Source organism: Ranitomeya variabilis, chromosome 8 (genome assembly GCF_051348905.1).
Source record: "Ranitomeya variabilis isolate aRanVar5 chromosome 8, aRanVar5.hap1, whole genome shotgun sequence".
Lineage (NCBI taxonomy): Eukaryota > Metazoa > Chordata > Amphibia > Anura > Dendrobatidae > Ranitomeya > Ranitomeya variabilis.
This window is the reverse complement of record NC_135239.1, coordinates 177794906-177822211: the sequence shown is the minus strand read 5'-3', so window position 1 is coordinate 177822211 and position 27306 is coordinate 177794906. Positions and strand designations below refer to the sequence as shown.

The window sequence follows — 27306 nt, the reverse complement described above, 5'->3', positions numbered from 1 at the left end:
CTCATACCTGAATAATTACCATTTTTTTAAATTTTTCCATTGGTTTAATCCAATAAATAGGTCGGCTCTGTGTGCCGTCATGATGTTGCACATATACACATCCAGACAATGATTGACGCTGTTACCCAAAGTTGGGTGTAAATACTTTACTGGGTCAGGACTGTTTTTATATATAAATACCGTATATACTCGAGTATAAGCCGAGATTTTCAGCCCAAATTTTTGAGGTGAAAGTGCCCCTCTCGGCTTATACTCGAGTCACGGTCGGCGGGTGAGGGGGAGAGAGCGTGTCGCTTACTTACCTAGTCCCGGCGCTCCTGGCGCTCCCCCTGCCTGTCACACTGTCTTCGGGTGCCGCAGCTCTTCCCCTGTTCAGCGGTCACGTGGGACCGCTCATTAGAGAAATGAATATGGACTCCACTCCCATTGGGGTGGAGCCGCAAATTCATTTCAATAATCAGCGGTGCCAGTGACCGCTGACAGAGGAAGAGCTGCGGCACCCGAAGACAGTGTGACAGGCAGGGGGAGCGCCAGGAGCGCCGGGACTAGGCGAGTATTTTATATTCACCTGTCCACGTTCCAACCGCCGGGCGCCGCTCCGTCTTCCCGTCCTCTGGCTCTGACTGTTCAGGTCAGAGGGCGCGATGACGCATATAGTGTGCGCGCCGCCCTCTGCCTGATCAGTCAGTGCAGAGGGACGGGACGCTGAGGAGCTGCAAGCAAGTGAGGTGAGTATGTGTTTTTTTTTTTTATTGCAGCAGCAGCTTTATATATGGCACAGATTTATATGGCACATCTATGGGGCAACGGTGCAGAGCATTATATATGGGGCATCTATGGGACCATAATGAATGGTGCAGAGCATTGGCACAGCTTTATAAGGAGCATCTATGGGGCCATAATGAACGGTGCAGAGCATTCTATAAGGCACAGCTATATATGGAGCATCTATGGGGCAATAATCAACGGTATGGAGCATTATATATGGCACAGTGTTATGATCCTTAGTGGTTGAGGATCACAAATTACTCCAGCAAGGTGACTAAACATAGGACAAGCTCTAGGGAGGTGGAAAACTGGACTGACCGCAAAACTGAACCTATCCAACCACACTAGAGGCAGCCGGTGAACGTGTCTAAAATCCTAGACGTCTCGAGCCAGCCTGAGGAACTAACAACCCCTAGAGAGAAAGAAAGACCTCTTGCCTCCAGAGAAATAATCCCCAAAAGATATAGAAGCCCCCAACAGATAACGGTGAGGTAAGAGGAAGGCACATACACAGGGGTGAAAACAGATTCAGCAAAAGAGGCCCACTGATACTAGATAGCAGAAAATAGAAAAGGGGTCTGTGCGGTAAGTAAAAAACCCTTACAAAATATCCACACTGAGATTTCAAGAACCCCCACACCAACTAACGGTGTGAGGGGAGAAACTCAGTCCCCTAGAGCAACCAGCAAGTAAGAAATCACATTTTAACAAGCTGGACAAAAAACATGATGAACGCTGATAATCAGAAACTGAACAAACAAAAACTTAGCTTGTCTTGGAGAGACTGGGAGCAAGGTAGTCACCAGGAATCTGAAGAGCACTGAATACATTGATAGCAGGCAAGGAACTGAGTATCCAGGTGAGCTAAATAGGGAACCAACCAAGGATAACGAACCAGGTGATGAAGCCAACCTGCAGAAAGACAACACTACACAGTACCGCTTGTAACCACTAGAGGGAGCCCAAAACTAGAGTTCACAACAGTACCCCCCCCTTGAGGAGGGGTCACCGAACCCTCATCAAGACCCCCAGGGCGATCAGGACGAGCTGCGTGGAAGGCACGAACCAAATCGGCCGCATGAACATCAGAGGCGACAACCCAGGAATTATCCTCCTGACCATAGCCCTTCCACTTAACCAGATACTGAAGTCTCCGTCTAGAGATACGAGAATCCCAAATCTTCTCCACCACGTACTCCAATTCGCCCTCGACCAGCACCGGAGCAGGAGGCTCAACAGAAGGAACCACAGGTACCACATACCTCCGCAACAAAGACCTATGGAACACATTATGGATGGCAAACGATGCCGGGAGATCCAAACGAAAAGACACCGGGTTAAGGATTTCCAAGATCTTATAAGGACCGATGAAGCGAGGCTTAAACTTAGGAGATGAAACCTTCATAGGAACATACCGAGAAGACAGCCACACCAAATCCCCAACACGAAGTCGGGGACCCACACCGCGGCGGCGGTTGGCAAAGCGCTGAGCCTTCTCCTGTGACAATTTCAGATTGTCCACCACATGGTTCCAAATCTGCTGCAACCTATCCACCACAGAATCCACCCCAGGACAGTCAGAAGACTCAACCTGACCCGAGGAAAAACGAGGATGGAAACCAGAATTGCAGAAAAAAGGTGAAACCAAGGTAGCAGAACTAGCCCGATTATTAAGGGCGAACTCAGCCAATGGCAAAAAAGTCACCCAATCATCCTGATCAGCGGAAACAAAACATCTCAAATAAGTCTCCAACGTCTGATTAGTTCGCTCGGTTTGGCCATTAGTCTGAGGATGGAAGGCCGACGAAAAAGACAAATCAATGCCCATCTTAGCACAAAAAGTTCGCCAAAACCTGGACACAAACTGGGATCCTCTGTCAGGCACAATATTTTCAGGAATGCCGTGCAAGCGAACCACATTCTGAAAAAATAGAGGAACCAAATCGGAGGAAGAAGGCAACTTAGGCAAGGGCACCAAATGGACCATCTTGGAAAAACGATCACACACCACCCAGATGACAGGCATTTTCTGAGATACTGGCAGATCCGAAATAAAATCCATGGAAATGTGCGTCCAAGGCCTTTTCGGGACAGGCAAAGGCAAAAGCAAACCGCTGGCACGAGAACAGCAAGGCTTAGCCCGAGCACAAATCCCACAAGACTGCACAAAGGAACGCACATCCCGCGACAAGGAAGGCCACCAGAAGGACCTAGCCACCAAATCTCTGGTACCAAAAATCCCACTTCTGTGATGCATAAAACACTTTTTTGGCCTGCTATACTGTTATGATCCTTAGTGGTTGAGGATCACAAATTACTCCAGCAAGGTGACTAAACATAGGACAAGCTCTAGGGAGGTGGAAAACTGGACTGACCGCAAAACTGAACCTATCCAACCACACTAGAGGCAGCCGGTGAACGTGTCTAAAATCCTAGACGTCTCGAGCCAGCCTGAGGAACTAACTACCCCTAGAGAGAAAGAAAGACCTCTCTTGCCTCCAGAGAAATAATCCCCAAAAGATATAGAAGCCCCCAACAGATAATAACGGTGAGGTAAGAGGAAGGCACATACACAGGGGTGAAAGCAGATTCAGCAAAAGAGGCCCACTAATTCTAGATAGCAGAAAATAGAAAAGGGGTCTATGCGGTCAGTAAAAAACCCTTACAAAATATCCACACTGAGATTTCAAGAACCCCCACACCAACTAACGGTGTGAGGGGAGAAACTCAGTCCCCTAGAGCAACCAGCAAGTAAGAAATCACATTTTAACAAGCTGGACAAAAACATGATGAACGCTGATAATCAGAAACTGAACAAACAAAAACTTAGCTTGTCTTGGAGAGACTGGGAGCAAGGTAGTCACCAGGAATCTGAAGAGCACTGAATACATTGATAGCAGGCAAGGAACTGAGTATCCAGGTGAGCTAAATAGGAAACCAACCAAGGATAACGAACCAGGTGATGAAGCCAACCTGCAGAAAGACAACACTACACAGTACCGCTTGTGACCACTAGAGGGAGCCCAAAAATAGAGTTCACAACAGCACAGCTTTATATGGAACCTCCTTTGGGGCAATAATGAACGGTATGGAGCATCTATTTTTATTTTTGAAATTCACCGGTAGCTGCTGTATTTTCCACCCTAGGCTTATACTCGAGTCAATAAGTTTTCCCAGTTTTTTGTGGCAAAATTAGGGGGGTCGGCTTATACTCGGGTCGGCTTATACTCGAGTATATACGGTAATATAATTTGGTCTCGGTCTGCAATTAATTAGAGGTCTGGTATTTAATATAGGAGGTCTAAATATATTTCGAGGCTCTGGTGTCTGATATTAAAACACCTTTCCTTTAGCTGACATAAAAAAATACCAAACACATAGGGCTTTACTCACCCTCCCCAGGTTCAGTGCAGAGTGTCTCACACTGCTCCCGGCTTCTTATTGTCTGCAGCGCTGATGTCAAGCCAACAGCCAAATCACTGAGCTCAACAGCTCAAGCAATCAACCAATGAGCTCGCTGATTGTCGGTAGCGTTGACAGCGCTGCAGCCAATAAGACATTGGGAGCAATGATGGAGACTTGGCACTGAATCAGGGGAGGGTGAGTACAGCTCAATTTAAAAAAAAACAAAAAAAAAAAAAAACCTTCAGCCGGGGAAGCGATATTATCTTGCCGATTCGTCACCGGTTTCTGCACACTGGCTTCCAGTAATAATGTTTTAGCCGTCACCACGTCTGGGTGCAAACATCATCGCTGGAGACGAGGATGCTGAAAGCAGTGAAAAAACAGTATGGATTGAATTAGCCTTAGTAACGTTACAATGACTTCTTCCCTCTAGATAGTCTCATCCACTTTGCTTGGATTTGGTCCTTCTCAGCCACCATAGTGTCATCGCAGACACCCTTAGTGTCTTTTACAAATCGCACATCAATATCCAATTCTTTATCTCACCTCTAATGTGATTAGAGGCCACATTCACACGTTGAGTATATTACCTCAGTATTTGTAAGGCAAAATCAGGAGTGGAACAATCAGAGGAAAAATATAATAGAAACACGTCACCATTTCTGCATTTATCACCCACTCCTGGCTTTGGCTTACAAATACTAATGGAAAATACTGACCAAATGCTGAACGTATGAATGTGGCCTAAGAGCAGTATCACACAGTACACGCACCTTCCCATCACACGGCACCAGCGTGTTATAATAGACCCCAGCGCCATACTTGTCCTGTATGTTACTAATTTTCTTTGGTCCCAGATATTTCAGCGCGGAGTAGTGACTTCGGTTCTGCATCAGGTTCATCGTATGCCACGTGACGGGGTCATCAACGGCAAACACGAAGTCCACCATATTCTAGGGAGAAACAAATCACCAGAGTCATTATTATAAGTATGGAGAAGTATAAAATGTCATATTCTTCATACCATGGGATATTCCGTTTATGTTTCTTTTACGGCAGGGGCGGACATATCATTGGTGCAACCTGCGTGGCCGCACAGGGGCCCAAGAGGTAAGGGGGCCCATTTTTAAGCATTTTTAGGAGCTCTTGGGTTGCTAAGGGCCCATATAGTGTTCTTCAACAGGGGCCCTTTTCAGTCTGTGTCCGGCAGTGTTTTACAGAATATTGCAGGAAAAAAAGTGGACTGTTAGGGTATGTTCACATGTGGAACAAAAAAGATATACAAGTGATTCTCACTAAATTAGAAGAAGATCATCAAAAAGTTTATTCCAGTTCTTCAGTACAAAAAGTGAAACTCATTCTATAGTCATTACAGAGTGATCTATTTCACGTGTTTATTTCTGATCCTGTTGATGATTATGGCTTACAGCCACTGAAAACCCAAGTAATTATCTCAGTAAATTAGAATAATTAACAAAAAACACCTACAAAGGCTTCCTAAGCATTTAAAAGGGTCCCTTAGTCTGTTTCAGTAGGTCCACAATCACTGGGAGGACTGCTGACTTGACAGATGTCCAGAAGGCAGTCACTGACACTCCACAAGGAGGGGAAGCCACAAAAGGTCATTGCTAAAGAAGCTGTCTGTTCACAGACTGCTGTATCCAAGCTCATTAATGGACAGTTGAGTGGACGGAAAACATGTGGTAGAAAAAGGTGCACAATCAACCAGGAAAACTGCAGCCTTGAAAGAATTGTTAAGAAAAGGCCATTAAAAAATGTGGGGATGACTTACAAGGAGTGGACTGCTGCTGGAGTCATTGCTTCAAGAGCCACCACACACAGACGTATCCAGGACATGGGCTACAAGTGTCACATTCCTTGTGTCAGCCACTCATGACCAATAGACAACGCCAGAAGCTTTATACCTGGGCCAAGGAGGAAAAGAACTGGATTGTTGCTCACTGGTCCAAGGTGTTGTTTCAGATGAAAGTACATTTTGCATTTCATTTGGAAATCAAGGTCCCAGAGTCTGGAGGAAGAGTGGAGAGGCCACAATCCAAGCTGCTGGAGGTCTAGTGTGAAGTTTCCACAATCAGTGATGGTTTGGGGAGCCATGTCATCTGCTGGTGTAGGTCCACTGTGTTTTATCAAGACCAAAGCCAGCGCAGCCGTCTACCAGGAAATTTTAGAGCACTTCATGCTTCCCTCTGCCAACAAGCTTTTTGGAGATGGAAATTTCATTCTCCAGCAGGACTTGGCACCTGTCCACACGGCCAAAAGTACCAATACCTGGTTTAGGCTACTTTCACACTTCCGTCTTTCAGCTCCCGTCACAATCCGTCGATTCTTGAGAATGCAGGAATCCAGGAAATTTGCAGGATCCTGCATTTTCCCATAGACTTGTATTAGCGACGGATCACGACGGATGGCCACACATCACATCCGTCATGCGACAGATCTGTCGTGTTTTGGCGGACCGTCTGGAAAAAACGTTCAATGTAACGTTTTTTGTCTGCGTCGGGAAAACGTGTAGCGACGGATCCTGCGTCATACGTCGTTCACTAGAATGGAAGCCTATGGACGCAGGATCCGTCGCTGACCGTCACACACTGGAATCCAGCAATGGATCCAGTTTTTCCCCTCTGAGCATGCCCGGAAGGATTTTCAAGTCCGGGAAAAAGATCGATCTCTCTCTCTCATCCTCGGACATTTATTTTCCTGGAATTTGTGGACGACGCATCCGTCATTACACTGGATGCATCGCACACTTTTTTCACTGTTTTCATGACGTCCGTCTATCCGTCATTTTGCTGCACTACGACGGACACAAAATAACGGAAGTGTGAAAGTAGCCTTACAAACAACAGTATCACTGTGCTTGATTGGCAGCAAACTTGCCTGACCTTAACCCCATAGAGAATCTATGGAGTATTGTCAAGAGGAAGATGAGAGACACCAGACCCAACAATGCAATGAGCTGAAGGCTGCTATCAAAGCAACCTGGGCTTCCATAACATCTCAGCAGTGCCACAGGCTGATCGCCTCCATGCCACGCCGCATTGATGCAGTAATCGATGCAAAAGGAGCCCTGACCAGGTACTGAGTGCATTTACTGATCATACATTTCAGTAGGCCAACATTTTGGATTTTAAAATCATTTTCAAGCTGGTGTTATAAAGTATTCTAATTTACTGAGATACAGCCAATGAAAACCCAAAAGTCTTTAAGCCATAATCATCAACATTAACAGAAATAAACACTTGGAATAGATCACTCTATAATGACTATATAATATATGAGTTTCAATTTTTGTATTGAAGAACTGAAATAAATTAACTTTCTGATGATATTCTAATTTTGTGAGAAGCACCTGTATATTTGCACTGGAATCTAAGGCAGAAATCCAAGGATTCGCTTCATGGATCCGCAGACTGAACTGTGGCAGCTCCAGTCTCCTGGGCTAATCCGAATGTGGCCATCACTGCAATACCCAAGAAGCTGTTCTGATCTTCGTGAACAACAGCGCACCACTCCCCACCCTCCCGGATTCCTGAATGATTGACAGTCCGGAGCAGTGACATGGCTGCACCACTGACCCGAATTGTGCGCTCTGCAATGGCACTATAGGAGGCAGGTTTTCCTCTGCAGCATCGGAGAAGCAGGCAGGGATCAAGAGCTAACCTGCCCGCTCTAGCCATCCGGCCTACTTTGGATGAGAGCTTACAAGCTCTACAGGAAAGAGCTTCAAAGCACTGAACATGTTCAGCCAGTAACGTAGGTAATGGGCAGTAAAGAGTGATGAGTGAACGTGCTCAGATAAGGTGTTATCCAAGCATGCTCGGGTGCAAATAAAGATTAAACCACAACCATAAGATGGATTTCATCAACCAAGGTATTATTTTAATCAGTATAACGGCGCCGACCTGACACTGTGTAGGTTACTGAGCAAAATCCTGATAACAGGTTCCCTTTAACCCCTTTTTCACCTCGGATGGGATAGTACGTTCGAGGACAGAACCCTCGCTATGATGCGGGCTCCGGCGGTGAGCTCGCATCAAAGCCGGGACATGCCAGCTGTTTTGTACAGCTGACATGTGCCTGCAATAGCGGCGGGTGGAATCGTGATCCACCCGCTGCTATTAACTAGTTAAATGCCACTGTCAAACACTGACAGCGGCATTAACTACCGCTTCCGGCAATTGGGACGGAAATGCGCGCATCGCTGACCCCCGTCACGTGATCGGCAGTCAGCGATGCGCCGGCATGACAACCAGAGGTCTATTGAAGACCTCTATGGTTGTTGATTCCGGATAGCTCTGAGCGCCACCCTGTGGTCTGCGCTCATAGCAATGCAGCAATTCTACTACATAGGAGCGATCTGAGCATCGCTCCTATGTAGCAGAGCCGATCAGGATATGCCGGTTTCTAGCCTCCAATGGAGGCTATTGAAGAATGGCAAAAGTAAAAAAAAAAAAAAAATTGTTTTAAAAAAATATGAAAAAAAAAAAAAAATATAAAAGTTTAAATCACCCCCCTTTCGCCCTATTCAAAATAAAACAATTAAAAAAAAAAATCAAACCTACGCATATTTGGTATCTCCACGCTCAGAATCGCCTGATCAATAAAAAAAACAAACAAACAAAAGATTAACCTGGTAGCTAAACGGAGTAGCGAGAAAAAAAATTTGAAAAGCCAGAATTAAGTTTTTTGATCGCTACGACACTGCATTAAAATGCAATAACGGGCTATCAAAAGAACGTATCTGCATCAAAATGGTATCATTAAAAACGTCAGCTCGGCACGCAAAAAATAAGCCCTCACCCAACCCAAGATCACGAAAATGGAAACGCTACGGGTATCGGAAAATGGCGCAATTGTTTTATTTATTTTTTTAGCAAAGTTTTTTTTTACCACTTAGATAAAAAATAACCTAGACATATTTGATGTCTATGAACTCGTAATGACCTGGAGAATCACAATAGCAGGTCAGTTTAAGTATTTAGTGAACTTTTTTGCAAGTTCACTGCACTTGGAATTTTTTTCCCGTTTTCTAGCACATGACATGATAAAACCAATGATGTAGTTCAAAATTACAACTCGTCCCGCGAAAAATAAGCCCTCACATGGCCATATTGACGGAAAAATAAAAAAAGTTATGGCTCTGGGAAGGAGGAGAGCCAAAAATATATCCGCATAATGTGAGAATATCCCAGACTGTACAATAATCTGCATTATTAGCTATTTCACCCTCTTACCGTCGCATTGGTCTGTGATGCCCCAATCTGCTTGAAGACTGCAGATCCATAGGCGAAGGCGAGGCTGATATCCTGGGGGAAATTACTCAGGATCCTACGGAACTGGTACCCGGTGCCCTGGAGAGCTGGCAGAGCCATGACCTGTGAGCGGCAGCCTCATACAGTGCACTACTGACGCCAACACATCGTAAGGCTGCAAACACTGCACCGACACTGCAGGGAATGCGAGTACAGCCAGACAGCACACAGTCCTGTGAATAGAGCAATGTCAGTGCGGCCCAGCACGCCCCACGCAGTCCTATATATACACACCGCCCCACACGCCCCACGCAGTCCTATATATACACACCGCCCCACGCAGTCCTATATATACACCGCCCCACACGCCCCACGCAGTCCTATATATACACACACCGCCCCACGCAGTCCTATATATACACACCGCCCCGCACGCAGTCCTATATATACACTGACCTCCAGCACACCACACGCAGTCCTATACACTGACCTCCTGCACACCACACACAGTCCTATACACTGACCTCCTGCACACCACACACAGTCCTATACACTGACCTCCTGCACACCACGCAGTCCTATACACTGACCTCCTGCACACCACGCAGTCCTATACACTGACCTCCTGCACACCACACACAGTCCTATACACTGACGTCCTATACACTGACCTCCTGCACGCCACACGCAGTCCTATACACTGACCTCCTGCACGCCACACGCAGTCCTATACACTGACCTCCTGCACGCCACACGCAGTCCTATACACTGACCTCCTGCACGCCACACGCAGTCCTATACACTGACCTCCTGCACGCCACACGCAGTCCTATACACTGACCTCCTGCACGCCACACGCAGTCCTATACACTGACCTCCTGCACGCCACACGCAGTCCTATACACTGACCTCCTGCACGCCACACGCAGTCCTATACACTGACCTCCTGCACGCCACACGCAGTCCTATACACTGACCTCCTGCACGCCACACGCAGTCCTATACACTGACCTCCTGCACGCCACACGCAGTCCTATACACTGACCTCCTGCACGCCACACACAGTCCTATACACTGACCTCCTGCACACCACACGCAGTCCTATACACTGACCTCCTGCACACCACACGCAGTCCTATACACTGACCTCCTGCACACCAGACACAGTCCTATACACGGACCTCCTACACACCACACGCAGTCCTATACACGGACCTCCTACACACCACACGCAGTCCTATACACTGACCTCCTGCACGCCACACGCAGTCCTATACACTGACCTCCTGCACACCACACGCAGTCCTATACACTGACCTCCTGCACACCACACACAGTCCTATACACTGACCTCCTGCATACCACACAGTCCTATACACGGACCTCCTGCACACCACGCAGTCCTATACACTGACCTCCTGCACACCACACACAGTCCTATACACTGACGTCCTATACACTGACCTCCTGCACGCCACACGCAGTCCTATACACTGACCTCCTGCACGCCACACGCAGTCCTATACACTGACGTGCACAGAGTTCTGCAGCCATTCTGCACTCAGGTACACTTACTTCCGGGTTCTGTGAAACGCACTCGTTGATTGGTTAGGTCTTACGTCTCTTGCTATTGGCTCATGCGCGCTCTGGTGTGATTAGTCAGGCCTGAGCTTGTATTTTACCCTGGAGACTGTATACTACATAATATACTGTAGCTACACACATATGGTATGTATGGCACACACATTACCAGGTTACCAGGTTACCAGGTTACCAGGTTACCAGGTTATGGATCTGTTCTGTTCACACATATGGAAGAGTGAAAATAATATGTAATACACTATCTCTGCAGTCAGTGACTAGGAGCAATGTGTACCATAAGGCTATAACAAACCTACCACAGCTGTATGTGACTGACAGGATGTAATGCGGCACCGGCGTGTGTGTGTTACTATGCTTGGCTCATATCTCCCTCAAATTCATTGTTCATAAGTTCATGGTGTATTAATTGGATTTTATTTCCGCTCTGAAAGTCAAATCCTATTTATTAGGAGCTATAAAAATATATTACAGAGTATTGAAAAAGTATTCATACCCCCTGAACTTTTCCGCTTTTTTTCACGTTACATCCAGAAACGTAAATGTATTTTATGTTATATACAGGGCCGCCACTAGGAATGTCGGGGCTCCATACCGGCCACGTTTTCGGAGCCCCCTTGAAACTCCACCTCCACCCCTCGAACCGTCCACAGTCCCACCGCTCTCTTGGAAAAACTCCACTTCTCCCCAGTCACACATTAAGGCTATGTGCACACGTTGTGGATTTGGCAGCGCGGATCCGCAGCAGTTTTCCATGCGGTTTGCAGTAGCATGTAAACATATGGAAAACCAAATCCAAAAAAACAAACAAAAAAATCCACTCTGCACATGCTGCAGAAAATTCCACGCGGAAAGGCATTGGTTTCTTTTCCGCAGCATGTCAACTCTTTGTGCGGATTCCGCAGCGTTTTACACCTATTCCATAATCGGAATCCGCAGGTGTAAAAACACAGGTGAAATCCGCAGAAAATCCAAAATGGAATCCGCAGCGTATGCACATACCCTTACAATCCCCATCACCAGATCACACATATAGCCAGCAGCTTTTATTTTGGCCAAAAGATTTTGTAATCCACCACCACGACAAGGTAGACTCTTTTCGCCGGGTTCTACTGCACTGTAACTTATTAAACATTTGTTAAGATACTAGATGGTGGCCTGTTTCTAACGTATCAGGTATTCTAGAATATGTAGGTAGTATATAGCACAGGCTACGTACTATATTGCACAGTGACGTAGTATATAACACAACCGACATAGTATATAACATAGCCACGTAGTGTATTGCACAGGCACGTAGTATATTGGTCAGCCACGTAGTATATAGCAGAGCCACATAGTATATTGTAGAGCCACGTAGTATATTGCACAGGCACGAAGTATATTGCACAGCCACGTAGTATATAACACAGTCACGTAGTGTATTGCACAGCTACGTAGTGTATTGCACAGCTTCATGACTAAGGGTGCTGTGTCACCTGAAACGCGTAGATAGTGTTTTTACTACTATTGTGCTAATGTTTTATCCTCTGCTTCTCATATGAAGTGAATAAAGTATCAAAGTTTTTTACTTTTCACTACCTCGTTGAGCTGGAATTCTTTTCTCATTCCATTGCACAGCTATGCAGTATATTGGTCAGCGACGTAGTATATAGCAGAGCCACGTAGTATATAACATAGCCACATAGTATATTGTAGAGGCACGTAGTATATTGCATAGCTAAGTAGTATATTGCACAGCCACGTAGTATATAACAGAGCCACGTAGTATATTGCACAGTCGACGTAGTATATAACAAAACCGACACAGCCACATAGTATATTGCACAGCTACGTAGTATATAACACAGCCACGAAGTATATTGGACAGTCACATTGTATATTGCACAGTCACGTTGTATATTGCCTAGCTACATAGTATATAGCACAGAGATGTAGTATATAACAGAGCCCACGCAGTATGTAACACAGCCCACGTAGTATATAGCAATGTGGGCACTATATGCGTGGTTAAAACAGACTTAAAATAAAAAATAAACATATACTCACCTTCCGAAGGCCCTTTGAAGTCCTGGCGCCTGTGTGCGGTGCACGCGGCAGCTTCCGGTCCCAGGGTTGGTATGAGGACCTGTGATGATGTTGCGGTCACATGACCGTGACGTCATGGCAGGTCCTTCTCGCGTAGCATCCTTGGCACCGAAACCTGCCGCTTGCACTGCCAAGGACAGAACGCGACGTCGGAAGGTGAGAATAACGTGGTTTTTTTTTAATTATTATTATTTGTAACATTAGATCTTTTTACTATTGATGCTGCATATGCAGCATCAATAGGAAAAAGTTGGTCACACAGGGTTAATAGCTGCGTTAACGGAGTGCGTTGCACCGCGGTCCGTTAACGCTGGCATTAACCCTGTGTGAGCGCTCAGCGCTGACTGCAGGGCGGTAAAGCAGCGGCCATTTCGCTGCCAGACTATGGCCGTCGCTGATTGGTCGTGGCAATGGTCATGGGCATTTTGCCACGACCAATCAGCGACTTGGATTTCCATGACAGACAGAGGCCACAACCAAAGAATATTCATGACAGACAGAAGGACAGACAGAAAGACGGATGTGACCCTTAGACAATTATATAGTAGATACAATACAATTTTAGGTGTATTTTGATTTATTTTTCAATGTTTAAAATGACCAATAATATCACATACAAGGGACAAATACCACGGCATCATGACCAGATCACATATTACCACCACAGTGACCGATTAATACCACATACAAGGAACAAATATCGCCACACCATGGCCAGACCACATATTACCAGTATAATGCACCCCCATAGTGTGTAATGCAGCCCTATAGTAGTGTTATGCACCGCATAGTATAATGCACCCACATAGTGTATAATGCGGCCCCATAGTATAATGTACCCCCATAGTATAATGCACCCCCATAGTGTATAATGCAGCCCCATAGGGGTATAATGCACCCCCATAGTGTATAATGCAGCCCCATACCGTGGCTTTACAAAAAAATAAAAACATTTCTCCTTACCTGGCCGAGATCATGCTCTATATCGGGAGCTATGTGGGGGCCCATACTGTATATAGAGAGGCTATGTTTGGGGTCCCATTGTATATTAGGAGCCTATGTGGGGGCTCATACTGTATATAGAGGGCTATGTGGGACTCATACTGTATACAATATTGGCTCATACTGTATATAGGGGGCTATGTGGGGCTCATACTGTATATATAAGGCTATGTGGGTCCTCATACGTATACAGGGGCTATATTTTGGCTCATACTGTATATAGGGGCTATGTGGGGGCTCATACTGTATATAGGGGCTATGTGGGGGCTCACACTGTATATAGGTGGCTGTGTGAGGGCTCATATTGTGTACGGGGAGGCTATGTGGGAGCTCATACTGTATAGGTCGATTATGTGGGGTTCACTGTATATAGAGGCTATGTAGGGAGCTTATACTGTGTCTTGGGGTACTGTGTAAGGCTCATACTGTATATAGGGGGCTATGTGGGGACTCATACTGTTTACATAGGTATAAATAACAAAAGACTAACTGTCATTACCAAATAGAAAACTGATGTGTACAGATGAGTAGCCATCTCTATACATGGCAGTTTTAATTACATCAGGAACCTGCCTACCCAAATAAAGGTAGTCTTCTGCCTAGGAGAGGATTCACGTTAGGTTAGGTTCCCAGCAACAGGAGATCACCTTGTCGTCGGCTGCTGGGTCTGCATGAATTGGCCAAATTATATGCTAAGTATCTCCACTTTTCCTGTTTTCTAGAGCAGTAATGCTATTCACATGTAATATATTTCTTGTTTACATGCTAAAGCACTACAGAGTGCTACTCTATTTATTGGTACTGTATATATGTGGACTGTGTAGGAGGTCATACTGTACATAGGGGCTATATGGGGGCTGATACTATACATAGGGGGCTATTTGAAGGAGTCATACTGTATATAGGGGGACTTTGTGGGGGCTCATCTAATATATAAAGCTGAATGTGTGTATGTATGTGTGTTGTGATACAGTGACCCCTGTAACAGGTAGGGGGCACTGCATGGTTTCCCCAGTATGCGCACGGACTCGTATTGAGGCCGTGAGAATCCATGGCAGTTGTATGCGTGGATGTAATTATGAGACAGTGTCCGGCATGGTGGTTAATGGGAGGTATGTGTCGCAGAGGAGGAGGTCCTCTGTACTATAAGTAGTCTCCCTTGATGTGGGGTCTGGCGACCCATATTCCTCACCACTGTGTGAGGGCACTCACTGTACCTTGTTCCTTGCAGGATTATGAGGACCTGCAGTGATGTCAGGATCACATGACCAGCCCATGTGATCCATTACTGTGGGCGTGGTTACAGGTACATAGTGTGGCCAGGGTGTGGGTCACATGGTCTCCCTGAGGGCCCGGTGTACGGGCTGTGTATGTTCCTGTGTTGGAAGCCTGGGAGGAGGCTTCCTGGAAAGCGCGTGCTGGCATGGGAGGTCCTGGGATGAGGACCGGATCCCTGAGCCGCGCACAGTGGAACTTGGGGAAGCTACAGTCCTCCGGAGGGTCTGGACTAACGAAGTTATGCCATAAAGGCAAGTTGGGGATTCCCGTGAGGCAGCTTCCCCAGAGGACTGACAAGGAGTCAGCAGTTGGAGCAGGAGCTCCCATAAGGTACCTCCATGAATGGTTGGTCCTTGTAACGTACTGTGTGATGTTAGCTGGGAGGGAGCAGCCCCCCCAGTTGTTAGTTTAGTAACGCATTGGTTGAGTTAGTGCCGGACAGGCTAGGGTTTATTTTTATGTTTTGTTTTGTTGCTTTCACATCAATAAACCTGACCTGAGGTCAGCTTACTCGAAACCTGCTGTACGCCTCGGAGTTCAATGCGCAAACCACGTGACCTTTGACCCCAGCAAAGGCGATCCCGGAGTGTGTTGTCACATTGTGTGTATGTATGTCCGAGATTGGCATCTGAACCGTCGCAGCTACAGCCACAAAATTTTGCACAGTCACACGTCTGGACCCCGAGAGCGTCATAGGCTATGTTGTGAGGTGAAATTTTAACCCCGCGCTTTCCAATTCACCAAACAATTTTGCCCCTATCTACATAATGGGGAAAAAATGAAAGGAAAAGTGTTGGAGGCAAATTAACAGCTGCCAGATGTGAACAAGGGGGACTTAAAGAATGAGAGCGATGGCGCCAAAGAGTATATACTGTACAGTTGCTAAGGTGGGGCCCCGACATGGGATAATCACCACACCACCACGGGGATATGAACACACACACAAAATGCGCCACACACTACCACGTGCTCGAACACATATACCACCCTCAGCGCACATTTCACCACACATACACCAACCTCGCCACATAAAAGTTGAAACACAAAAGTCGCCACTCAAAACTCGCCACGCGCAAAACTCTCCACATGCAAAACTCGCCACACGTGCAAAACTCACCTCATGGAAAACTCGCCACACGCAAAACTTGCACACGCGGAAAAATTGCCACATGCACAAAAGTTGCAACACATGCAAAAGTTGCCTCACACAAAACTTGCACATACTCAAAAGGCACCACACATAAAACTCGCCACGCGCAAAACTCGCCATGCGCAAAACTTGCTGCACACAACTTGCTACACTAACCTGTCACATGCAACTCGACACACAAAAAGTTGCTACACGCATGTCGCCACACAAAACTCATCTCACAAAAGTCGCTACATGCATGTCGCCACACGCAACTCAACACACACAACTTGACACACGAAACTCGCCCTAAAACACACACAAGTCTGGTATTATCCTTCAAAAATAAAAATCTGATTAATAAGCTGACAAACTACAAGAGCAACAAATGTACCATATAGGAATCCGGCAGCTGTCAGTCACATGACCAGTCTATTATGTGTATGTGTGAGCTAATATATACTGCCAGGGCTTGGGCTTACTGTTGGCTGGGGATTTATCAGGCTGCCAATTTAGCTTACAAATACTGAGGTAAAAATACTGACCAAATAACGTGTGAACGAGGTCTAATACAGGAGGAGATGACATACAGATATATACTATATACAGGAGGAGATGACACACAGGTATATACTATTTACAGGGGAGATGACACACAGGTATATACTATATGCAGGAGGAGATGACACACAGGTATATACTATATAGAGGAGGAGATGACATACAGGTACATACTACATACAGCAGGAGATGACATACAGGTATATACTATATACAGAAGGAGATGACACACAGATATATACTATATACAGGAGCAGATTACCTACAGGTATATAGTATATACAGGAGGAGATGACATACAGGTATATGCTATGTATAGGAGGAGATGACATACAGGTATATACTATATACAGGAGGAGATGACACACAGATATATACTATATATAGGTGAGATGACACACAGGTATATACTATATACAGGAGGAGATTACATACAGGTATATACTATATATATAGGAGGAGATGACATACAGGTATATACTATATACAGGGGAGATGACACACAGCAGGTATATACTATATACAGGGGAGATGACACAGGTATATACTATATACAGGAGATGACATACAGGTGTATACTATATATAAGGGAGATGACAAACATGTATATACTGAGGTGAAAATGAGAGGTGTGAGGTGAAAATGAAAAGATGTGAGTGCAAAATGAGAGGAGGGAAAATAGTGGAGTGATCGGAAAATGACAGATGTGAGGTCGAAATGACAAGTGTTAGGGGGGAATGAGAGGAGTGAGGGGGAAAATGAGTGAGGGGGAAAATGAGAGGTGTGAGGGAGAAAATGAGAGATGTGAGGGGGAAAATGAAAGATGTGATGGGGAAAATGAGAGGCGTGATGGGAAAATAAGAGAAGTGAGGTGCTATAACTAACCACAGATATTTACTATGCCCAGGCAACGCCGGGCTCTTCAGCTAGCTTAGATTTACAATCTCCATGCTTTTCTCATGGTCAACTTTATGTGGCCTGTTCAAGAGTTGGAACAGCCAAAAATCTGTTTGTCTTTGCACCTGAAGGAAAAACTAAGAATGCCGTTTATCAAAAGGCTCTCGAATAAGTAGTAGAAGATTACTTCACATTACTTGGCCAATGTAGTTAAATCTGTGTGGAATATCTCTGGTGTTGAAATATATGTTGTAAAATGCTTCTATTAGCTTAGTTTTTGCCTTTTAATAATTACATTTCTATCTATTTGTTTTGTGGGTTTTTTGTGCAGAATAAATTTTTGTTAACACATTCTATTTTGCTAACAGCAGTTATTACCCCGGGCGAAGCCGGGTAGTACAGCTAGTACTATATATAGGGGGCTATATGAAGGATAATACTGTACATAGGGGGCTCATACTCGATATAGGGGGCTATGTGAGGGCTCATACTGTAGATAGGGGGCTGTGCGTCGGCTCATATGGTATATTGGGGGTGTCAGCATACTTAGTTCTGCTCAATATGAAGTGATACAATTAATATAAAATAATTATAAGTAATATGTTAATATTAATATTGAGCATAATTAATTTCAGCCTATTGGTTCGGCCTCCACAACAGTCACGGTCTCTCATGTGGCCCCTTGGGGAAATGAATTGCCCACCCCTGGTTTAGATCAAAGCATACTCCTGTGTGTGAACGGCCCAGTCACTGTCCAGACCTAAATCCCATTGAGAATCTGTGGAAAGACTTGACATTTGCTTTTCACAGCGGTCCTACAAAGTATTGACTCGGGGGGGCTGAATACAAATACCGTATATACTCGAGTATAAGCTGAGATTTTCAGCCCAAATTTTTGGGCTGAAATTGCCCCTCTCGGCTTATACTCGAGTCATGATCGGTGGTGGGGTCGGCGGGTGAGGGTGAGAGAGGTCTGTCGCATACTCACCTAGTCCCGGCGCTCCTGGCGCTCCCCCTGCCCGTCCCACGGTCTTCGGTGCCGCAGCTCTTCCTCTGTCAGCGGTCACGTGGGACCGCTCATTAAAGTTATGAATATGGACTCCACTCCCATAGGGGTGGAGCCGCATATTCATTCCTCTAATGACGGTAACGGTGACCGCTGACAGAGGAAGAGGCTGCGGCACCCGGAGACCAGCTGTCCGGGATAAGGAGCCAGGGACGCCGGGAGCAGGTAAGTATGTCATAGTTACCTGTCCACATTCCACACGCCGGGCGCCGCTCCGTCCTCCCATCCTCTTGCTCTGACTGTTCAGGTCAGAGGGAACGATGACGTACTAGTGTGCGCGCCGCCCTCTGCCTGAACAGTCAGTGCGGAGAGACGCCGAGACGGGACGCTGAGGAGCTGCAGGCAGCAAGAGAGGTGAGTATGTCATTTTTTTTTTTTTTGCAGCAGCAGCATTATATATTGCACAGATTTATATGGAGCATCTATGGGGCAATAATGAACGGTGCAGAGCATTATATATGGCACAGCTTTATATGGAGCATCTATGGGACCATAGTGAACGGTGCAGAGCATTATATATGGCACAGCTTTATATGGAGCATCTATGGGGCCATACTGAACGGTGCAGAGCATTATATATGGCACAGCTTTCTGTGGAGCATCTATGGGGCCATACTGAATGGTGCAGAGCATTATATATGGCACAGCTTTCTGTGGAGCATCTATGGGGCCATAATGACCGGTGCAGAGCATTATATATGGCACAGCTTTATGTGGAGCATGTATGGGGCCATACTGAACGGTGCAAAGCATTATATATGGCACAGCTTTCTATGGAGCATCTATGGGGCCATACTGAACGGTGCAGAGCATTATATATGGCACAGCTTTATGTGGAGCATCTATGGGACCATAATGAATGGTGCAGAGCATTATGTATGGCACAGATTTATAAGGAGCATCTATGGGACCATAATGACCGGTGCAGAGCATTATTATATATGTGGCACAGCTTTATATGGAGCATCTATGGAACCATAATGAACGGTGCAGAGCATTATATATGGCACAGCTTTATATGGAGCATCTATGGGGCCATAATGAACGGTGCAGAGCATTATATATGGCACAGCTTTCTATGGAGCATCTATGGGGCCATACTGAACGGTGCAGAGCATTATATATGGCACAGCTTTATGTGGAGCATCTATGGGGCCATAATGACTGGTGCAGAGCATTATATATGGCACAGCTTTATGTGGAGCATCTATGGGACCATAATGAACGGTGCAGAGCATTATATATTGCACAGATTTATGTGGAGCATCTATGGGGCCATAATGAACAGTATGGAGCATCTATTTTTAATTTTGAAATTCACCGGTACCTGCTGCATTTTCCACCCTAGGCTTATACTCGAGTCAATAAGTTTTCCCAGTTTTTTGTGGCAAAATTAGGGGGGTCGGCTTATACTCGGGTCGGCTTATACTCGAGTATATACGGTATATGTTGCCATTTTCAAATTTATGTTTATAAAATAATTGAAAAACCCCGTATGTTTTCCTTTTACACTTCACAAATACTTGCTACTTTGTGTTGATAAATCACATAAAATCCAAATAAAACACATTTAAGTTTGTGGGGGGTAACGTGAAAAAATGTGGAAAAGTTCACATGGTATGAATACTGCGCCGTATATTTCATTTTTTTGGTCTGTTTTTCAAGGAATTGCGCTGACATGTCATGCTCTCACATTGCCAGTAGATGGTGCTGTGAACTGTGAATTTAGCCAATCAGTGCAGTGCAGCGATGTATTATTATGCAGCTCATTTCTTACAAACATATACTTCATGCGTAGGCGAATATTTAGTTTGGCAAATCGTTAGAGAATATGTTTCCCAGAGGTGTATCTGTCTGTATACTGTAGCGTGTTTGGAAAGATTTACCTTTCATGAGTTCAGTTTACCCAATCAATAAATTGGAGGTGGGGGGGGCTTTTGCTTCCCTCAATATCAGTCAGATGACCACTGGTTTCTGAGCATTAATAAGATAGCCTTGAGTGCATAATGATTCACTTTTTTCACCTGATACTCTGCATTAAGGCCATGTTTTCAACATCCCATTGCAGGGCTGACCGCTGTATTCCCGAGTTCCTGGCATCCATCTTGCCCTATACAAATAACAACCACCTAGCCCAATAACAATGCCTTCAACTCCATAAAACTGCATTATCAAACAGTAATACACAAGTGCCAGCCATTACTCCGAAAAATACTTGACCACATGAAAAATACTTGACCACATGAATGCCAATCATTGCTCCTTAAGTAAATGCCATATTGTCCTCAAGGGTGCCACCTCCATAATGCCCGTCACATTACCATCCAAAGTGCCAGCAACACTGGTCTTCCTCTTTATCGGGGTCTGCTGAAGTTCCGGTATTTTTTATGGCAAGATTTGTGCTAGAGCCATTATTGTCTAAATACTGGAGAACCTGTTATCTGTCCAGGACTTTAACAGCCTATCCTTAGTATAGGTCATCAATGTCTGATCGGTGGGGGTGCGTCACCAGCCACTCCCGCAGATCAGCTGTTCCCGTTGTCATCATGCTCAGTTGTAGAGCTGCACAGCTCCACCAGCGTAATAGCGGCCATGGCTAGGTATTGCACATCTGTAAAGTGTCTGGCAGAGGTAGTCGCAACTGAGCAGCTGCCGGGTTTCGCTCTGGTGCTTTACAGACAAGGAGTGCCCCTGTCCCAGTGTGCAGTAGGATGTGGGGTGCATTACACTCACTTGTAGACTGTAGTCCTTCGCTTCCTCCAGGCCTCTGTCCTCAGCAGCCACTACACACAATGCCTGGGACGCCAACAGTCCCACTTTTACTAAAAACAGTCCAAGTTCATTAGGTGGGCACAGGTGGGAGAGGACACAGCAATTCGCACTTCCTTCCTCCTTAGTACAGCTCCTCTTCTGTTCCACCACCTGTTCACTCTGGACTACCCCCAAGCCCACTGACTCCATCAACCCCAGGGATTTGTTGGCAACTCCAGCATTGCACCAGGGACTGACTACTTGCCCCCACGTAATTCCACGTCCACCGACCATGTGATGTCAGAAGAGCAGGCCCACTCCTTGGCACCTGGCCCGAGCCCTAGGCTCCAGACATTGCAGGAATGTCCATCAGGGATCTCCCATGCTGCCCCTAACAGCCCACCATATCGATATTTGCAGACGATACAACACTATGCAAAGCAGTCAATACAAGAGAAGATAGTGTTCTGCTACAGATGGATCTGGATAAGTTGGAAACTTGGGCTGAGAGGTGGCAGATGAGGTTTAACAATGATAAATGTAAGGTTATACACATGGGAAGAAGGAATCAATATCACCATTACACACTGAATGGGAAACCTGTCATGATCTCCATGGCCAGAGAACTAGCATAAGCCTCAATAGGAACAAGCTCTTGGAAGATGTAACTATACTGACCATGAACTAAACCTACCGCATCATCTAGAAGTAGCCAGGTAGCATGTCCTACTTTTTATCCCTATATGCCCAGCGCCGGCCGGAGAACTAAATAATGCTAGCAGAGGGAAATATAAGACCTGACTCACCTCTAGAGAAATGCCCAAAAAGGAGACAGAGGCCCCCCACATATATTGGCGGTGATATGAGATGAAACAACAAACGCAGCAGGAAAATAGTTTTAGCAAATTTGAGGTCCGCTTTCTAGATAGCAGAAGACAGAAAGCATACTTTCATGGTCAGTAGAAAACCCTAACAAAACACATCCAGAAATTACTTTAGGACTCTGGCATTAACTCATAATACCAGAGTGGCAATTCCTGATCAACAAGAGCTTTCCAGACACAGTAACGAAACTGCAGCTGTGAACTGGAACCAAAATACAAAAACAAAACATGGACGAATGTCCAACTTATCTAGTAGATGTCTGGGAGCAGGAACAAGCACAGAGAGGCTTCTGATAACATTGTTGACCGGCAAGCATCTAACAGAGAAGCCAGGTTATATAGCGACACCCAGATCTAATCAGAACAGGTGAACAGGGAAGATGATGTCACAAGTTCAATTCCACCAGTAGCCACCGGGGGAGCCCAGAATCCAAATTCACAACAGTACCCCCCCCTCAAGGAGGGGGCACCGAACCCTCACCAGAACCACCAGGGCGATCAGGATGGGCCCTATGAAAGGCACGAACCAGATCAGAGGCATGAACATCAGATGCAGTGACCCAAGAATTATCCTCCTGGCCGTATCCCTTCCACTTGACCAGATACTGGAGTCTCCGTCTGGAAACACGGGAGTCTAGGATTTTTTCCACAACGTACTCCAACTCACCCTCAACCAACACCGGAGCAGGAGGCTCAACGGAAGGCACAACCGGTGCCTCATACCTGCGCAATAACGACCGATGAAAAACGTTATGAATAGAAAAGGATGCAGGGAGGTCCAAACGGAAGGAAACAGGGTTAAGAATCTCCAATATTTTATACGGACCGATGAACCGAGGCTTAAACTTAGGAGATGAGACCCTCATAGGGACAAAACGAGAAGACAACCACACCAAATCTCCAACACAAAGCCGAGGACCAACACGACGGTGACGGTTGGCAAAAAGCTGAGTCTTCTCCTGGGACAACTTTAAATTGTCCATCACCTGCCCCCAGATATGATGCAATCTCTCCACCACCGCATCCACTCCAGGACAATCCGAGGATTCCATCTGACCGGAGGAAAATCGAGGGTGGAACCCCGAATTACAGAAAAACGGGGACACCAAAGTGGCAGAGCTGGCCCGATTATTGAGGGCGAACTCCGCCAATGGCAAAAAAGCAACCCAATCATCCTGGTCAGCAGACACAAAACACCTCAGATATGTCTCCAGGGTCTGATTAGTCCGCTCGGTCTGGCCATTAGTCTGAGGGTGAAAAGCAGACGAAAAAGACAAATCTATGCCCATCCTAGCACAGAATGCCCGCCAAAATCTAGACACAAATTGGGTTCCTCTGTCAGAAACGATATTCTCAGGAATACCATGCAAACGAACAACATTTTGAAAAAACAGGGGCACCAACTCGGAAGAAGAAGGCAATTTGGGCAGGGGAACCAAATGGACCATCTTAGAAAAACGGTCACACACCACCCAGATGACAGACATCTTCTGAGAAACAGGCAGATCTGAAATAAAATCCATCGAGATGTGTGTCCAAGGCCTCTTAGGAATAGGCAAGGGCAACAATAATCCACTAGCCCGAGAACAACAAGGCTTGGCCCGAGCACAAACGTCACAAGACTGCACAAAGCCTCGCACATCTCGTGACAGGGAAGGCCACCAGAAGGATCTTGCCACCAAATCCCTGGTACCAAAAATTCCAGGATGACCTGCCAATGCAGAAGAATGTACCTCAGAGATGACTCTACTAGTCCAATCATCAGGAACAAACAACCTATCAGGCGGACAACGATCCGGTCTATCCGCCTGAAACTCCTGCAAGGCCCGCCGCAGGTCTGGAGAAACGGCTGACAAGATAACTCCCTCCTTAAGAATACCTGTGGGGTCAGAGTTGCCGGGTGAATCAGGCTCAAAACTCCTAGAAAGGGCATCCGCCTTAACATTCTTAGAACCCGGTAGGTACGATACCACAAAATTAAACCGAGAGAAAAATAATGACCAGCGCGCCTGTCTAGGATTCAGGCGCCTGGCGGTCTCAAGATAGATCAAATTTTTGTGGTCAGTCAATACCACCACCTGATGTCTGGCCCCCTCGAGCCAATGGCGCCACTCCTCAAACGCCCACTTCATGGCCAAAAGCTCCCGATTCCCAACATCATAATTCCGCTCAGCGGGCGAAAATTTACGGGAAAAGAAGGCACAAGGCCTCATCACGGCGCAGTCAGAACTTTTCTGCGACAACACTGCCCCAGCCCCGATCTCAGAAGCGTCGACCTCAACCTGAAAAGGAAGAGTCACATCAGGCTGACGCAACACAGGGGCAGAAGAAAAACGGCGCTTAAGCTCCTGAAAGGCCTCCACAGCATCAGGGGACCAATTAGCAACATCAGCACCCTGTCTAGTCAAATCGGTCAATGGCTTAACGACATCCGAAAAACCAGAAATAAATCGACGATAAAAGTTGGCAAAGCCCAAAAATTTCTGAAGACTTTTAAGAGAAGAGGGCTGCGTCCAATCACAAATAGCTTGAACCTTGACAGGATCCATCTCAATGGAAGAGGGAGAAAAAATATATCCCAAAAAGGAAATTCTCTGAACCCCAAAAACGCACTTAGAACCCTTGACACACAGAGAATTAGACCGCAAAACCTGAAAAACCCTCTTAACTTGCCAGACATGAGAGTTCCAATCATCCGAAAAAATCAGAATATCATCCAGATACACTATCATAAATTTATCCAAAAAATCGCGGAAAATATCATGCATAAAGGACTGGAAGACTGAAGGGGCATTAGAAAGACCAAAAGGCATCACCAAATACTCAAAGTGGCCCTCGGGCGTATTAAATGCGGTTTTCCACTCATCCCCCTGCCTGATCCGCACCAAATTATACGCCCCACGGAGATCAATCTTAGAGAACCACTTGGCCCCCTTTATGCGAGCAAACAAATCAGTCAGCAACGGCAATGGGTATTGATATTTAACCGTGATTTTATTCAAAAGCCGATAATCAATACATGGTCTCAAAGAGCCGTCTTTTTTTGACACAAAGAAAAAACCGGCTCCTAAGGGAGATGACGATGGACGAATATGTCCCTTTTCCAAGGACTCCTTTATATATTCTCGCATAGCAGTATGTTCAGGCACAGACAGATTAAATAAACGACCCTTTGGGTATTTACTACCCGGAATTAAATCTATAGCACAATCGCACTCACGGTGCGGAGGTAGTGAACCCAGCTTGGGTTCTTCAAAGACGTCACGATAATTAGACAGGAACTCAGGGATTTCAGAGGGAATAGATGATGAAATGGACACCAAAGGTACGTCCCCATGAGTCCCCTTACATCCCCAGCTCAACACAGACATAGCTCTCCAGTCAAGGACTGGGTTGTGAGACTGCAGCCATGGCAATCCCAGCACCAAATCATCATGTAGATTATACAGCACCAGAAAACGAATAGTCTCCTGGTGATCCGGATTAATACACATAGTCACTTGTGTCCAGTATTGTGGTTTATTATTAGCCAATGGGGTGGAGTCAATCCCCTTCAGAGGAATAAGAGTCTCCAAAGGCTCTAAATCATACCCACAACGATTGGCAAAGGACCAATCCATAAGACTCAAAGCGGCGCCAGAGTCGATATAGGCGTCCGTAGTAATAGATGACAAAGAGCAAATCAGGGTCACAGACAAAATAAATTTAGACTGTAAAGTGCCAATGGGAACGGATTTATCAAGCTTTTTAGTACGCTTAAAGCATGCTGATATAACATGAGTAGAATCCCCACAATAGAAACACAACCCATTTTTCCGTCTAAAATTCTGCCGCTCGCTTCTGGACAGAATTCTATCACACTGCATGTTTTCTGGCGTCTTCTCAGTGGACACCGCCAGATGGTGCACTGGTTTGCGCTCCCGCAGACGCCTATCGATCTGAATGGCCATTGTCATGGACTCATTCAGACCCGCAGGCACAGGGAACCCCACCATAACATCCTTAATGGCATCAGAGAGACCCTCTCTGAAAGTAGCCGCCAAGGCACACTCATTCCACTGAGTAAGCACAGACCATTTACGGAATTTTTGGCAGTAAATTTCAGCTTCATCTTGCCCCTGCGATAGGGACATCAAAGTTTTTTCTGCCTGAAGTTCCAAATGAGGTTCCTCATACAGCAAGCCCAAGGCCAGAAAAAACGCATCCACATTGCGCAACGCAGGATCCCCTGGTGCCAATGCAAAAGCCCAATCTTGAGGGTCGCCGCGGAGCAAGGAAATCACAATCCCAACCTGCTGTGCAGGGTCTCCAGCAGAACGAGATTTCAGGGACAAAAATAACTTACAATTATTTCTAAAATTCTGAAAGCTAGATCTATTCCCTGAGAAGAATTCCGGCAAAGGAATTCTCGGCTCTGATACCGGAGCATGAACAACAAAATCCTGCAAACTTTGCACTTTCGTGGCGAGATTATTCAAACCTGCAGTTACACTCTGAAGATCCATTATTAACAGGTGAACACAAAGCCATTCAAAGATTAGAAGGAGAGAGAAAAAAAAGAAAGACTGCAGCATAGACAGACTGGCAAGTGATCCAATTAAGAGC

General features: G+C 45.9%; 1 protein-coding gene across 2 annotated transcripts in view; it reads right to left on the bottom strand.

Moving 5' to 3' along the window:
• Nucleotides 1–11107, bottom strand: part of TAMM41 (TAM41 mitochondrial translocator assembly and maintenance homolog) — a 34824-nt gene extending 23717 nt beyond the window's left edge. Inside the window, exons 1-3 of one of the 2 annotated variants that reach the window (XM_077276591.1) lie at nucleotides 11022–11107; nucleotides 9429–9679; nucleotides 4947–5126 (exon numbers count right to left, since the gene is read on the bottom strand). In XM_077276591.1, the coding sequence (XP_077132706.1) occupies nucleotides 4947–5126; nucleotides 9429–9566 (318 nt within the window). In that variant the 5' untranslated portion in view covers nucleotides 9567–9679; nucleotides 11022–11107. Of the gene's footprint in view, nucleotides 1–4946; nucleotides 5127–9428; nucleotides 9680–10491; nucleotides 10608–11021 lie in introns of those variants that run through there. The other variant, XM_077276592.1, reaches the window with a different exon arrangement.
• Between the last annotated feature and the right edge of the window lie 16199 nt (nucleotides 11108–27306).